The sequence below is a fragment of the Eptatretus burgeri genome, chromosome 16 (assembly GCF_056783735.1).
Source record: "Eptatretus burgeri isolate ZD-2024b chromosome 16, Ebu_testis_v1, whole genome shotgun sequence".
Taxonomy (NCBI): domain Eukaryota; kingdom Metazoa; phylum Chordata; class Myxini; order Myxiniformes; family Myxinidae; genus Eptatretus; species Eptatretus burgeri.
Window position 1 is genome coordinate 22814356 of NC_140976.1, and position 14376 is coordinate 22828731.

General features: G+C 43.6%; 1 protein-coding gene across 6 annotated transcripts in view; it reads right to left on the minus strand.

Moving 5' to 3' along the window:
• LOC147010706 (dystrophin-like) overlaps positions 1–14376 on the minus strand; it is a 1018488-nt gene that overhangs the window by 22697 nt on the left and 981415 nt on the right. For all 6 annotated transcript variants that reach the window (XM_085859617.1, XM_085859614.1, XM_085859615.1 and 3 more), the window contains 3 exons: positions 9900–9985; positions 9523–9680; positions 2236–2402 (listed from right to left, as the gene is read on the minus strand). In XM_085859617.1, the coding sequence (XP_085715743.1) occupies positions 2236–2402; positions 9523–9680; positions 9900–9985 (411 nt within the window). The remainder of the gene's footprint in view (positions 1–2235; positions 2403–9522; positions 9681–9899; positions 9986–14376) is intronic.

The window sequence follows — 14376 nt, forward strand, 5'->3', positions numbered from 1 at the left end:
AATGGATCACCTGGGACGGGTGGAGCACCACCCTGAGAGGGGGGGGGCGGAGTTATAGATGCCTCCCTAAAGGGGCTGAGCGTTGCCCAGGAAGAGGAGAGGGAGGAGTAAAATTGGCAGTTGGAAGGAGGAGGCGAACATGTCGGAGGGAGGAAAGAATTGTTGAGAGTTGCTCTGAAGCGAACGGGGAATATGACGGGGAGAAAGACTGCTGCGAAGAATTGAGTCTGAGCTTTCTCTAAGGAGGTCATTCTGACTGCTTGCTTCCGCAAACCTCTACCTGTCTTTGTCATTTGCCTGTACGTCCTACCTCTGGCCATTTCGTTGTTCTTGTCCTGCCCTGTCCCTGGAGCCTGCTGTGTGCCATCACCGCCTGTTCGTCTCCCCATTGTCTGCCCACCTCCTTATCCTGCTCCTCGTCCCTCCTCATCATCTGCTCATCCCTGCTGGCCCAGAGCTGAGTACCCCAGTTTTGTCCCCTTTCCATCAGTGACTGAGTCCAGAGTGTGCCACCGAGTTGCTTTAAAATTATTTTACCTCATTGGCTATCATTATTTATTATCGTTTCGGTATTTTCCCTTTCTTCCCCATCTCAACCCGCCGCCGTCTCCTCCGTTGTGATTAAATCATCGCTGGTTCTTTTGATTATTGTGGTTCGGGAAATAAACCCATTGGGTTTAAAAGCTGTTAGGTTTTCGTGTCTCTCCTCACAACCCGCGTGAACGTTGTCCGCCATAATTCAGAACGTCATCTGCGGGACTAAACTGCCGGTTCGGCTAACCCATCCAGCATTGGTGTTAACTGATCTGGACACGACAATAAGTTCATATTTGTCACATATGTATGTATATTCCCTGTAATTACCTCTGCCACTGAAGGTGAAGTAGGTTATGTTTTCACCCCTTTCTGTCTGTTTGTCTGTTTGTGTAGAGGATATCTCAAAAAGTTGTGGACGGATCTGGATGAAATGTTGTGGACAGGTTGGTCCTGATTTGTGTGTTGCACAGGACAGGTTGTGTGACAAGGACCAACTGATTAGATTTTGGTGAAGATTCGGATCCGACTCCTAGAATTTTTAAAGTGATTCTTCACCATTGAGAAAAAGGGCCAACGACAATATATAGCACGATATCTCAAAATGTTGTGGACGGATTTGGACGAAACTTGGTAGACAGGTTGGGTGTTTGGCAAGGACGAATTGATTCGATTTTGGTGAATATCCGAATCCGGATCTGGATACGAGAATGATTTAATTTTTAAAGTGATTCTTCACCAATGAGAGAAAATGCCAAAAACAACATAGTACTGTAGAGCATGATATTTCAAAAATGTATTGGGCCCGATATATTCTTGTGGATCAGGAATTACGTGGCAGAAGTATGCGTTCTATCAAGTGCCCTTCTGCAGTAGTTTTCATTGTAATTGGAATAATATTTAGTGAGAAATAAAATACGAGGCATTCTTTTCGGACCATCCCTCATATTATTGTCACAGAATTAGTCGAAAAGAGTTTGAGTATGTCAAAATTCCAGAATGCTCCAAAATAACACAATGCAAATATTCAGTCTATTCATTCCCAAATGAATCAAAATATCGTATACGTTTGGAAGAAATGAAAATAACAAGAGGAATGAAATGAAACAGTCAATCAGAACTAGAGCAGTATCCAACCCTTCATTCTATCACAAGATGAATATCTTTTTCATGATATGGAAACTGAAATTACAAATCACAAATCACAAGTTGTGTAATAGACACCCACTTAGTTGTCAATTTCCACCTTTTCTGGATTTTATGGATAACTCAACTCCAGCACGAAACTAAGAAACTTACACAACTAATAAGGAAACAAATTACTGGTGAAATGTACACAAGTAAGAATATACTGCAACTGTGCCTTTCGAGTCACACCGCTAAATGGTTGCCTTCATTTCGCCCCAGGACGGCTTATTTATCACTTACAAAAATAAACCGAGGCCCACCGTCATCACGATCAGCTCCCTGAGAACGAGCTTGCCTCGGGTGCAAGATCAAGATGCCACCAAAGCTAAGACATAACACTGAAGGTGCTGTGGACACATCTAGTCAAATAAGTAGAACAGAGTGATATCTGCACAAGGCTTTTACACTTATTCGTTTCTCTATTCACCCACTTATAAATGGTTGAACAGATGTCACATAAGACGTGCCCCTATTGGTGATGCAACTTTTTAGTTCCAGGTTCCAGAGCCTCACCGAAAGCCCACAATCGGACATTCCTTGCAGATGTTGCACTTGGCTTGATGCTTGGCTGTTTCGGAGGCGGCAACCCGGTGCATGACTGGCAGCCATACCATGGATTGAGGCTCGAGGCGCATCCATTCCAGGAAGCTTGGCGCTTCGATCTCTGGCCGCCCATTGGCCTGGTTGCATTGGAAGAACAAGCAGGTTTGGGAAATTGACATTAGGCCACTTATCTAAAATTACCAGTTATCTAAAATTACCAGATACACCAGGTATTTTCCAATAGAGTACCATTTTACATGAATGGTACACTGAAGTCATTCCATCAGCAAATTATGTATTTGAAAGTAAAGAAGAGCAATGAAAATTACTTTTTGGCATCAGTCCTTGTTGCTTTTCTGAACAGATTATAATATATAAAATGTATATATATATATATATATATATATATATATATATATATATATATATATATATATATATATATATATATATATATATATATATATATATATATATATATATATATATATGAACTTACCTTGGTAGCCTTTCTTGGTTGCTTTAAGCAGCTTCTTCGGCCACAAGAACATGAGCATGGGAGGAGTCGATTTATTTATATAATCCTTGCCACCTGGGTTTAATTGATTAGGTGAGAGCTGATTGGTTATTCCCTCCATTCACAGGTGAGAGATGTGGGTAGGTCTTTCTTTAACATTCATATATTGACAGCTTTCGACATTTGCATGTGGTACATGCTTGGGAGCCTCATTAGTATGCATTGCTGTCTGCGCTGTCGCTGATGATTTTCCAATAAGCGATGAAACTGGTCCAGCAGCTGAGGGGGTGTGTAGCATAAGAATTCTCACGTGTGTATTGTTTGTGAACATCTTTATAGCTGTGGAGAGACTCTGGGGAGGGTTTGAAACACCAAAGGGCTGACCTTGGTTGCTTTATGCAGCCTCTTCAGCTAGAAGAGAATGGGAGGAGTCGATATATATATATATATATATATATATATATATATATATATATATATATATATATATATATATATATATATATATACACACACACATATACATATATATCATATAGAAAGTTGACACCCCCTTCAAAAATTTTCACCTTTTGTTGCCCTATAGCATGAAATTAAATTGTATTAAATCAGACCTTTTCCACCTTTATTTACACATCGTAACCCACAACTTCCAAGTGAAAAACAAATTCTACAAATTTCAGAAAATTAATTAAAAATACAAAACTGGAATATCTTGGTTGGATAACTGTCCACACCCCTTCATTGGGTTGTTGTGGGGCATTGGTTGCATCCAGCCAGCGGCGCTGTTCAGCGCCCCCATCCAAGGTCAATCGAGTCTGGCGCTGGCGCCGCGGCTTCCAGACAGCGGGCTTTACAAAAATGAACCTAAACTACATAACTGTGTGTTTTTCTGTTACCCAGGACTAACTGAAAAATGAAAGCCGCAAGATTTCTCACAGGGGGTTCAAGGGATAGAGAAGAAGAAGAGCATGTAGACTGGAATAAATGCTTTATTTGCCAGGACAGTTCAAAAACTAGCAAGTCAACGCCACTTCGAAAGACTACAATCGTTGGTGTGAAAACTGTAGCTGAATGTTGCAAAGAAAGAGAGAAATATAATGACGCTAAATATGTTGACTCATTCTCAAGAATCAGAAAATATTCTGTACCGGAGCACGTCGAAAAGATTCAATGGCACAAATTCTGCTATAGTGACTTTACTCACGCACAAAAAATAGACAGACTGAAGTCAAGGATTCAGCCACAATCTGTGACTTACGCAGAAGAGATACCCACAACATCAGGTTCCTCAGAGAAATACCATGTCCCAAAGTCACTAAGATCCGCGCACAGCACTATGAATTGGTCAAAATGCGCTTTCTGCCAGACTGACATTCCTGGAAAAGCTGGTGTCCTGACAAATGTTGATTTGATCACACATCATCCAGGATGCTTAGTTTGGCCCAATTTGACCCCACCATGCGTCACAGGTTTGCAGGTGTTTCAGACTTGATGGCAGCTGAAGGTAAATATCACCTCAAGTGTTATGTTTCTTTTCGCACAAAGTATAAAAAGGAGAGTGGAGAGAAAAACCAGTCTCCTGAAAGCATCTGTTTCAGAAATGTGATGAACCAGCTTGAGAAAGAGCTGCAGAAGGGACATGTGTTTACCCTGAAAAACATCTGGGAACACTACAGCATGCTGTTATTGAATGATTTTGGAATTGAGGCTGGAGCCTACAAAAGCTACAATTTCAAGCAGAAAGTGGAGGTTCACTTTGGTAGTGACAAGGTGACATTCGTGCAGCCATTGGATGTCACAAAACCCCTCATAGTTGCGTCCTCAACTGTGACAAAGTTTGCCATGAGAACCGCCGTGAATGATTTATCTGAAGAAGGTGAAAGTTCTGAAGAAGATGAATTGGCCCAGTGCAGTCTGCCTCATCATGAGAACGAAATCCTTAGCTGGATCTTCAGAGTGGGCATAAAGATTTACAGTGACGTAAAACACTCTCCAGGGCATAGCATTATCGGTGGACTGAACACAGAAAATGCAGAGCGAATTGTACCTGAAACCCTGTACATGCTTGTAAAGCTTCTTTGTGGTGGTGACAGCACTGACAAGATGGACAATGAAGAAGCGGATGAGACAGATACCAAGAACAAAGTTCTGAGCATCTGCCAAGACATTATTCATGTGGCTTCAGGAGGCAAAAAACTGACCCCCAAACACCTGGGCCTTGGCCTTGCTCTTCACCAGGCTACACGCTCAAAAGAGCTTGTCAATCTTTTTCATGCAGCTGCACACATATGACCAACTTGAAGCCAGAACCTGTTTTCTCTGAACCACTGCAGCATACATGGTACTCACCCGTTGAACAGAAAATCAAAGCAGCCAACACTCAGGAGCTTGCCTGGATCTTGGCCAGATTGCATCAACATGTGCATCAACTCGTATGTGCATTTTCAATTTCGTCTTTAAGTTGTCAATTATGTGAAAAGTTGTGATCCAGTACAAAAATAAAGCACAAAATAGTGTTCCTCGTGTCAGATTACATAGTATTTCACAATCATGACAACTTTCAGGCTAGTACAATTTGCAGTAAGAAAAAGACTAAATCTGATGGCGGCCATTTTGATTACTGTCATGGCGGCCATAATATTCAGATGCAGACTTGGCAACAAGTGGAACTAGACTTGGTCATGCCTAGACTCTTCAAAAACACCAGTTGCACCATTCTAACATGAAATCAGCAGCGAACCTATTTTCTAGGCGAGCTACAGATTTTGGCTTCTAGACTATTGATTGGCCCAGTCAGAGCCCCAACCTAAATCCAATTGAAAAATCTGTCGCATGACTTGAAGATTGCTGTTCATAAATGCTCCCCATGCTGTAGTGTCGTGGTAGGGGCGCTTATAAGGCAGGCACGAGCGAAGGAACAGTCGAGCCCGGCTGTGGTGTACAAGCACGAGCGCGGGCGTACTTTGCCCGCGGCTCTCCTTTATTACGTACTCAACACACTCACGAGCCGTGGCACTACGGCACCCACTACAACGCCTCAGGCGGCGCGCACTCCTTATATCCCTGGCAGACACGATGCTCACGACGACCACTCCCCCCATCATCATGCCCTGCCCCGCAGGCCCGCAGGCTATACCACACTCCTCCCTCCTAAAACCACGATTATTAAATGATCACCATCATAATAAGCATAAGTAGCACGAAATACCACGGTATCAAGCAGACAAGGTACAAAAAAGAAGCAGCATAGTATAAAAGCACACCACATCATATAATATGTCGATGCGAGCGAGTGGAGCTGCAACGGCCAGGTTCCAAAGACTGAGCCACACCATTAACCCACAAAACCTCGACCGCGTTACCGATATGAAGCAGCAAGGCGAGAAGCGCAGCAGCACTACGCAGCGAAAACGCCCCCAGTCGGCTCATGCTTACATGGCCTTCGGCGAGGTCGTGGCGACCTCCCGAGCAAACCTCCCCCGGCACCATCAAACCGCCTCCGGCCGACAAGGCGGCACATCTCCCCCAGCCAGACCTGAAGCGGATAAACATTCCGAGGCCGGAAGCCCGCTGTCTGGAAGCCGCGGCGCCAGCGCCAGACTCGATTGACCTTGGATGGGGGCGCTGAACAGCGCCGCTGGCTGGATGCAACCAATGCCCCACAACAACCACAATCAGTTGAGATGCCAACGCCCGTCTAAACGGACTTGAGCGAACACAGAGAGCTGCGCCCCCGGCGCCAGGCACGTCTGACCTTGCTGAAACCAGAGGTGGGGGTAACGCTGACCAGCGCACCAGCCCTGGCTCCGAGTCGATCTCCGAGACCCACACGGCAGTTAGACGGTAGCAACTCCATTCAAACCACACTTCAACCATAGGCTCGTCATAAATCAATAGGAACATCATTGGAACCATTGCAAACTCATTTTTCCGTACAGCGCGTTCTTTCGGCAAAATCCCTGCATATGACAAAGCAACTACCCGTGGCCTGGGGCAACTGGCGGCCAATAAAACCTCTTTATTTGCCACCACCGCTCCCAAAGCCTTCACATCACATTGATCATAATGCCAATCCCATCGATTGATCTCCGCCAAACCCACTCTCACACAGGAACTGTTGGCATTTATTCCAACAGCGTTAAACCGCATCACTAGTGCAATGAAAAACAAATATGCAATGAACAGCAACCCATAACCCACATCACGAGTCCGTCTCTTGGTTGTCGACTCGATGTTGTGACCCGTGACTTCCTTTAACGCGACGGCCTCGCCGCAACTCGCCGTTGAAGCTGCCCGAACAACACAGGCACGCATTGCCTCATGAACGCCGCCGAAGCGCGAGAACTCATCGCGAGAGCTGGCACGGCTCCCGCTGCTTCCGAACCGCACATCACCGTTGCAGGCAGCAACGAACGGCCGCTCCCGTTGCATCGATGCGGCTCCCGCCGCCAGAACCTCGCCCTCGGGTCTCGACGAAAGCATCGAAGAGAGCACCGGCACACCTGGAGGTACGAACTGGAGTTCCAGCCCGAGGTGCGCCATCCAGTCCCGACCCAAAAGGGCGGGCCCCTCCCCTCGCACCACGAACACCGAGAGTAGGGCGCTTCGACCCCGGTCCAGCACCGAGCCATCAGCCACCGCAAGCGGTGCAATCGCTTCGCCGGTGTACGTGTGCGATGCGAGGGCAGCACGAGTGGACTCAACTCGACACCCGAACAGTGCCCCGACCACTTGGACCTTCACTGGCATCGGTCCTGTCACCGTCGGACCAACTGAAACCAGGCTCAACATGGGTAGCAGCATCAGTGCCCCGGTTATCTCAACCTCCCCTGCCACTGATCTTGTCACCTCCGGACCATCTGCTGCGCACCGACCATCAAGACCCCGGACATTCCTCAGAGCTTGCGCGACGTCCAATGCCGCGCCCGTGCCGAAGTGCGTGTCCTCGTTCTTTAGCCGTGGCCTTGCAGAAATCATTCCCCCGATTTGCCGTGCCTCAATAAAACGAACACTGAGCGCGGCCGTTGCCCACTCGACGTGGCCGAAGTCGACTCCGACGAAGGCGGGCACGCGTCCGCGCGCCGTGCCCCGACTTCCTGTCATGCCTGAGCTGGCCGCGCTGGCGAGCCTCCTGGCTCCGGAGCCTGTGCGCGCGGCGAGCGAACCTGCGACACGCTCTTCGCGATGCGTACTCCTCCGGAACCTCGAACCGTGCGAGGTGCGCTGAGTTACTTGCTGCCACTCCGAACCCAGCCACCACCCTGCACACGCCGATCCGAAGATCCTCGTCAGCCAACTGTAGTGTCGTGGTAGGGGCGCTTATAAGGCAGACACGAGCGGAGGAACAGTCGAGCCCGGCTGTGGTGTACAAGCACGAGCGCGGGCGTACTTTGCCCGCGGCTCTCCTTTATTACGTACTCAACACACTCACGAGCCGTGGCACTACGGCACCCACTACAACGCCTCAGGCGGCGCGCACTCCTTATATCCCTGGTAGACACGATGCTCACGACGACCACTCCCCCCATCATCATGCCCTGCCCCGCAGGCCCGCAGGCTATACCACACATGCAACAAGACTGAGCTTGAACAGTTTTGTTTATAAGAATGGGCAAATTTTGCCCAATCAAGGTGTGAAAAGTTGGTAGAAACCAATCCCAACACACTCGCAAACAAGCTGAGCCAAACATGGCAAGAAATGTACCACCTTGATGTCCTGCTCATGACAAACGGAGCTCACATTGAAGTGTACTTATGTTGTGCACAAAACGTTATATGAGTTTCTGTATCATATAAACCAAAGGGTATTGTTGTATCATTTGTGATTCTCAATATATTAACAACCAAAGTTGTCAGGTTTTTTTTGGAACACCCTGTACAAATAAATACGTGTATGTATGTATAAGAATATATAGTACATATATAAATATTTATAGATGTATGTATAAATATGTGTATTGTACATATGTACTGTATATACACGAGGTGCTGCTGATGTTTCAAACATGGGCTTTCGTCAGAGAAACGTCATTCACACCTCGGTTCCTACACAGCTGTTAAACATACTCTCTCTCTCTCTCATCAATATTTAGTTGATAACATGCATTGTCTGTAAAAGTAGGGGCAGTCATACACATGATATCCAAATGCAGTTTTGGCTCCCATGACCAAAATAACCACGTCGATCGCGTGTATAAATCAACGTTTTGGCTGGTACAATACTCCTTTTAAAATCTTCATCCCTTGAATCACATCCTTCTCTACTCTGTACTTCTGCATCTTGCTTTATATAATGATGAAAGGCATACTGCATTGCAGATTTTGTCAGAAACAGTAAAACATACAGCTGCTTGTTATGCCACATTTTGAACTCTTCCAAATGAGAGAATACGTTTGCATATTTTTTTTCAGAAAAAGAAAGGCAGAAATGTGTTGATCCACTCTGCTGGCTTATGAAAAATGGAGAAGTATATTTATGAGATCAGTCTTTGCTCGTGTAAGGAAGGCAAGACAAAATGTTTTACAAGAAGAAAACGGCAAAATGGCTTATACACAGTGCAAGATGGGCAAAAAGTAAGGTCTTTGTTTGCTTTAGAAATACTAACAAGGTCAGCACATTACTGCCAAGACAGAAATTACGAGAGTAGTTTGTTTGTTGACTTTGAAAAGAAAAGGAGAGATAAACAGGAATAGGATAAGAGTTGAAGACAAATAAAGACAAGGTGAAATGCACTTACAAACTGGAAACAACTGCGCACGCTCGGCTCAATGTTGCTACCACCAAATGAAGCCACCTCCCCGAGCTGGCGCGGGATCTGCACGGCATCGTGGAGCAGAAGACCAAGACGACGCTGGTCGCAGAATCCCTGTGGACTCGCAACCTGCTTGAACAGGACTAAAAAAATAAAACGAATAAACCAAGATGTCCATCACAAATAGACAAATTAGATACAAAACATGTCCATGATGGCTGGACGAAGAAAAACAAGAAAGCAATTAACGTAAAAGTAAAGAAAGAACATGAGCATGAAGGGGAGCGTGGAATGCCAACAGAAATAAAATAATGTTTTAAATATGTCATGATGGAAGGGCAGAGTGGGTGGGTTAAACTTACACCTGTACTTGTCTTCCAGGTGAGCATTGGACATACACACGAGGCCAGTTTTGAAGGACAACTCTCTGACCTTTCCTCCCCGGCCACTGCAGAGAGATGCAAGCGTCTTAACATTGCTTTAAGCAGAATCCACCATCGGAGCAAAAGGGCTGTAAGGTATTGTGGAGGAGTCTTGTTGACAGCCATAGATAGTGGGAATGGTTGTTGTGGGTAAATGCATGTCCACAAGGACAGATAACGTTAAAATGTGCATTTTGGGTCCTGAAGGTGCTTGACTCAATATATAATCGCTATAAAGTCAATTGTTGAACATCGTATTTGCGAAATACAACTCGGCGGTGCCAGCAGCACATTTCCAGGTTAAGCACAACGTGTAACACACAACCTTTAACTGATAGAGATATTGGATTCAGAAAATAATTGCAAATTCAGAAATGGCATAAATAAATTAGTTGATGTCAAAATGATCGTTTCAGAGTAATTTTTTAATACAGAACTGTCATATTCAAGCTATGAGTAAATTTGTACGATTCATTCTTTGATGAGGTTTGCACAGTTTTACTTCGAGTAACCTTCAGGACAAACATAATAAAATTAAGTGTTCTTGGTGCACAGCCGACATAGTTAACATCTGACAATTACCAAAAAAAAAGATGTTCACACTTTTTAAAAAGGATAACTTTTGCCAGGGCAAACAGAGAGCGAAGATGAAGTTGACTTTTAAAAAAAATCAAACAAGTAAAATTGTTAACAGCAAATTCCTGGACTAGTGAATGACCTTCGGTTTCATTGCTTGATTTTGCAGCATCCATATCCAATTAAAGTTAAATTACATATCAGTTAAAAGTTAAATGAGATTAAATTTACTTTTAATGACAATACTGTATGGCCACGGTACTGACTTAAAGCAATTTAATGTGAAAGATACCATGAAACATTTTACATTCATAAGAATGCAGTCGAGAGAAATGGACTAACTTCTGTACATTTAATTAAAAAAGGTGAGCTCAACACTGCAGTATCCTCTGGAGTCTAGAGGAACCACAATAGCACTGAGATTTTAGTTATTCATTTCCCCAGGAATAAAAAGAAGAAATGAAAGGCTTGAAAAATTAGATGGAATGTGTGTGGATTTTTTCTCAAATAGCAACCGAACATGTACAGTAGTTTCCTTGCAATGAGGAAATTCCACTTATCTGCCAGACCCACAACACTCAGCCAAGTGGATAACAAGCCACCGGAAAATCCCATTGACCTATCCACCTGCAACAAATTTAATCAAACAAAAATTAAACTAGTTTACACAGGCTTGACAATCATTTTGATTTCAAAATTACCTTTGAATTGTAAAGGTAGTGACTGATACAAAGCAGTCCCTCTTTGGAAAGTGATTGATTGACAACCTCCCCTTCTGCCCACTCCCTCCCCCAATCTCTGAATCAATGAGAAACCTACCAATCCTACGACTAAATAAGAAACTTATTTATAAAGAATTATCCACAAAAAGAAGATAAAGATAACCTTTAAAAAGACCCATCACAGATCACTTAAATATTCCCGTTGCCAAGTTGTTTAGGTAGCCAAGTGGTCAGCTGCCATAACCTAAGAACTGGTGTGTTTCTACTACTACAAAATGACAGTGCCACTTTAACCCATAAAATTTGTCTCACAATGTAGAGAAAAAGGAGAACAAATATTGAAATAATTGTTTACTAAATAGACCTTTGAAATCACAGTAAGAGTCGCAATGGTCACTTCATTTAAAAAATCATTCGGTGAAACTACAGAATGTTGTGATAAAGGTTGCGATTAGATATCAAAATCAATGAATGAATGCCCCACGAGATTGGTTGTTTCCATGTGGTGAGATTATCATCTCCACGTGTGCATGCATGTGGCTATACTGCAAGGATGACGGTGGTGAGCAGGCAGACATAAAATGGCTCGACTGCAACATCAGGCATCCCTGACACCTGTGCATACATGTGCGCATGCATGTCACGTGCAACTCAATGGGACATATACAAGTGAGTAGGCAGGTGAACAAAGTGTTAAAGCAATTACAAAGGCTGGTGTCCACTCCATCGCTATATGGCCAATAAGGAAATGGTCTGTATCGGATATGGATGAAAGGAAAAAAAAAATGACATGCTTGTTTTTTGCACTGACAGTTAATCTGCAAAGCTGTCACTTGTAAAACTCATGAAAGAGATTGATTTCTTATAAGTTTTCAAGATAAATGCTAAAATATTACTTCACCTGACTTGATCGGGGAAACACCCCTCTCCGAAACTCCCCCCCCGCCCCCCCCCGCCTCCCACAACACCCCCAGAAAATAATTCCCTGTCTGTTGTGACAGTTGAACAATGTAATTTGAAATGCAAACGTGAAAAGTAATGTTGGCCTTAGCTGTCACTAAATCCTGAAAAAACACTGACGAGTTAAAACATAAAGTGAGAGATGTGGCTTTTACAAGTAAAGTGTACAGACAGAAGACATCTTGGTACGTGTGTGTCAAATCGAATAACATTTCAAGTTTCAAACAATCAACACTTCTGCATATATCCGAGGGAACAAAACCATGAAATGATAATTAAACTGGCTTTAAGGTCGCTTCCTTTGACACAGTCATGATACAAAACAAATTGTGTAGAAAATTAAAATGTTTACTGAAGTTTGCAAAATCACACACAAGGGGAACAGGATCTTTCAAGGTCTTCATGTAAAATGAAAAGCTTTTGGACCCCATATAACCAGCCTTTAGTTCCAATAACACCAAGGTACATAGATATTGGGGAGTAAAAAGAAAAAGAAAAAAAGAACAGTTAAACAAATAAAATGGTGGTGGTCGTATGGCAGCTTAGCTGCCGGGGTAGCTATCATTTCTTGAAGCGCGACTGTGTCACTGATGCAGTGCCCCTCTACCAGTACACACACTGGAACTGGTACTCATTTTGCCAACCTCAGAAGGATGACAGGCTGAGTCTACCCCCTGGTGTATTAATTCAGTGGCCAACAGGGCTTGAACTCAGGACCATAGGATCCCAAGCCACCACCCTAACCACTGAGCCAACACTTGGCTAGTTAAACAAATGAAATACTATTGTCAAAAAGCATGGCAAAACAAATATATATGCATTAACAAAAATAATTTTATATATTTCCATATTTATTTTATATTTTATTTTCAGGAGCGATTGAGGCAGTGGTCTGTTGCCCACACACTGTTCAAACTAGATGGTATTCATAGAATATATAACCTGCACAGTCTTGAGAAGAACTTAGTGAGAGCCAACTATTGTTTTTTAAGGTTTTTTTTCTTTCATCCATATGGCTGCCAGACCACATGAATGATGATATCATCTTTATCAATCCATATTTCCCATGGGTAGTTGATCAATTAAATTTTGCATTGATCGGTTAAGCGGTTTCTCCTACGAAGATTTTCAAAGATTTTTCCTTAGATCCAATATGGCTGCCAGACTATGTGACACATGATAGTCATTTTTATAAAATTCCTGTTCAAATTTCAAGTCAATTGGATGAAAATTGACAATTTTAGAAATTCGGTCTATGTTGACTTTTCGGCTGATGTTGACCTCGAAAATTGTTGGTGGTTGAATTCAGTGACCTGATATGCAAATCCTGTTCAAATTTCAAATCAATTGGAAGAAAATTGAGGATTTCAGAAATTTGGCCTATGTTGACTTTTGAGCCTGGTGTTGGCGCAGTGGTTAGGGCAGCGGCTTGGGATCCAAAAGGTCCTGAGTTCAAGCCCCGTTAGGCCACTGAATTAATACACCAGGGGGTTGATTCAGCCTGTCATCCTTCCGAGGTCGGCGAAATGAGTACCAGTATACTGGGCCGGTGTATACCCCGGTTAAAATAGGTGTACCATATCCCTGTGTCGTAAGAGGCGACCAGGGTTGCGTCACGAAGGGCATCCGCGTAAAACATGTGCCAAATCACTATGCGGATCAAACGGATGATCCGCTGTGGCGACCCCTAACGGGTGCAGCCGAAAGAAGAAGAAGAAGAGGCCTATGTTGACCTTTTGGATTATGTTGACTTCTAAAAGAATTGCTGATTGAATTCATGAGCTGATATGAAAATCCTGTTCAAATTTCAAATCAATAAGAAGAAAATTTACAATCTTAGAAATTTTGGCCTATGTTGACCTCAAAAATAATTGGTGGTTGAATTTAGTGACCTGATCTGCAAATCCTGTTCAAATTTCAAATCAATTGGATGAAAATTGAGGATTTTAGAAAATTGGCTTCTGTTGGCCTTTGGCTTATGTTGACCTCAAAAGAGTGACCGCTATATCACATGTCCATGTAATGTGGTAAAGTTTCAATTTCCTCTTCTGAATGGTTTTCGATGTACACTCTTAACAAAATGCAGACACGACGTACGATGTACGCCATGCCATCTATACGTACGAAACCAATCGATTTACCATGCTTTTCGCTTTGCG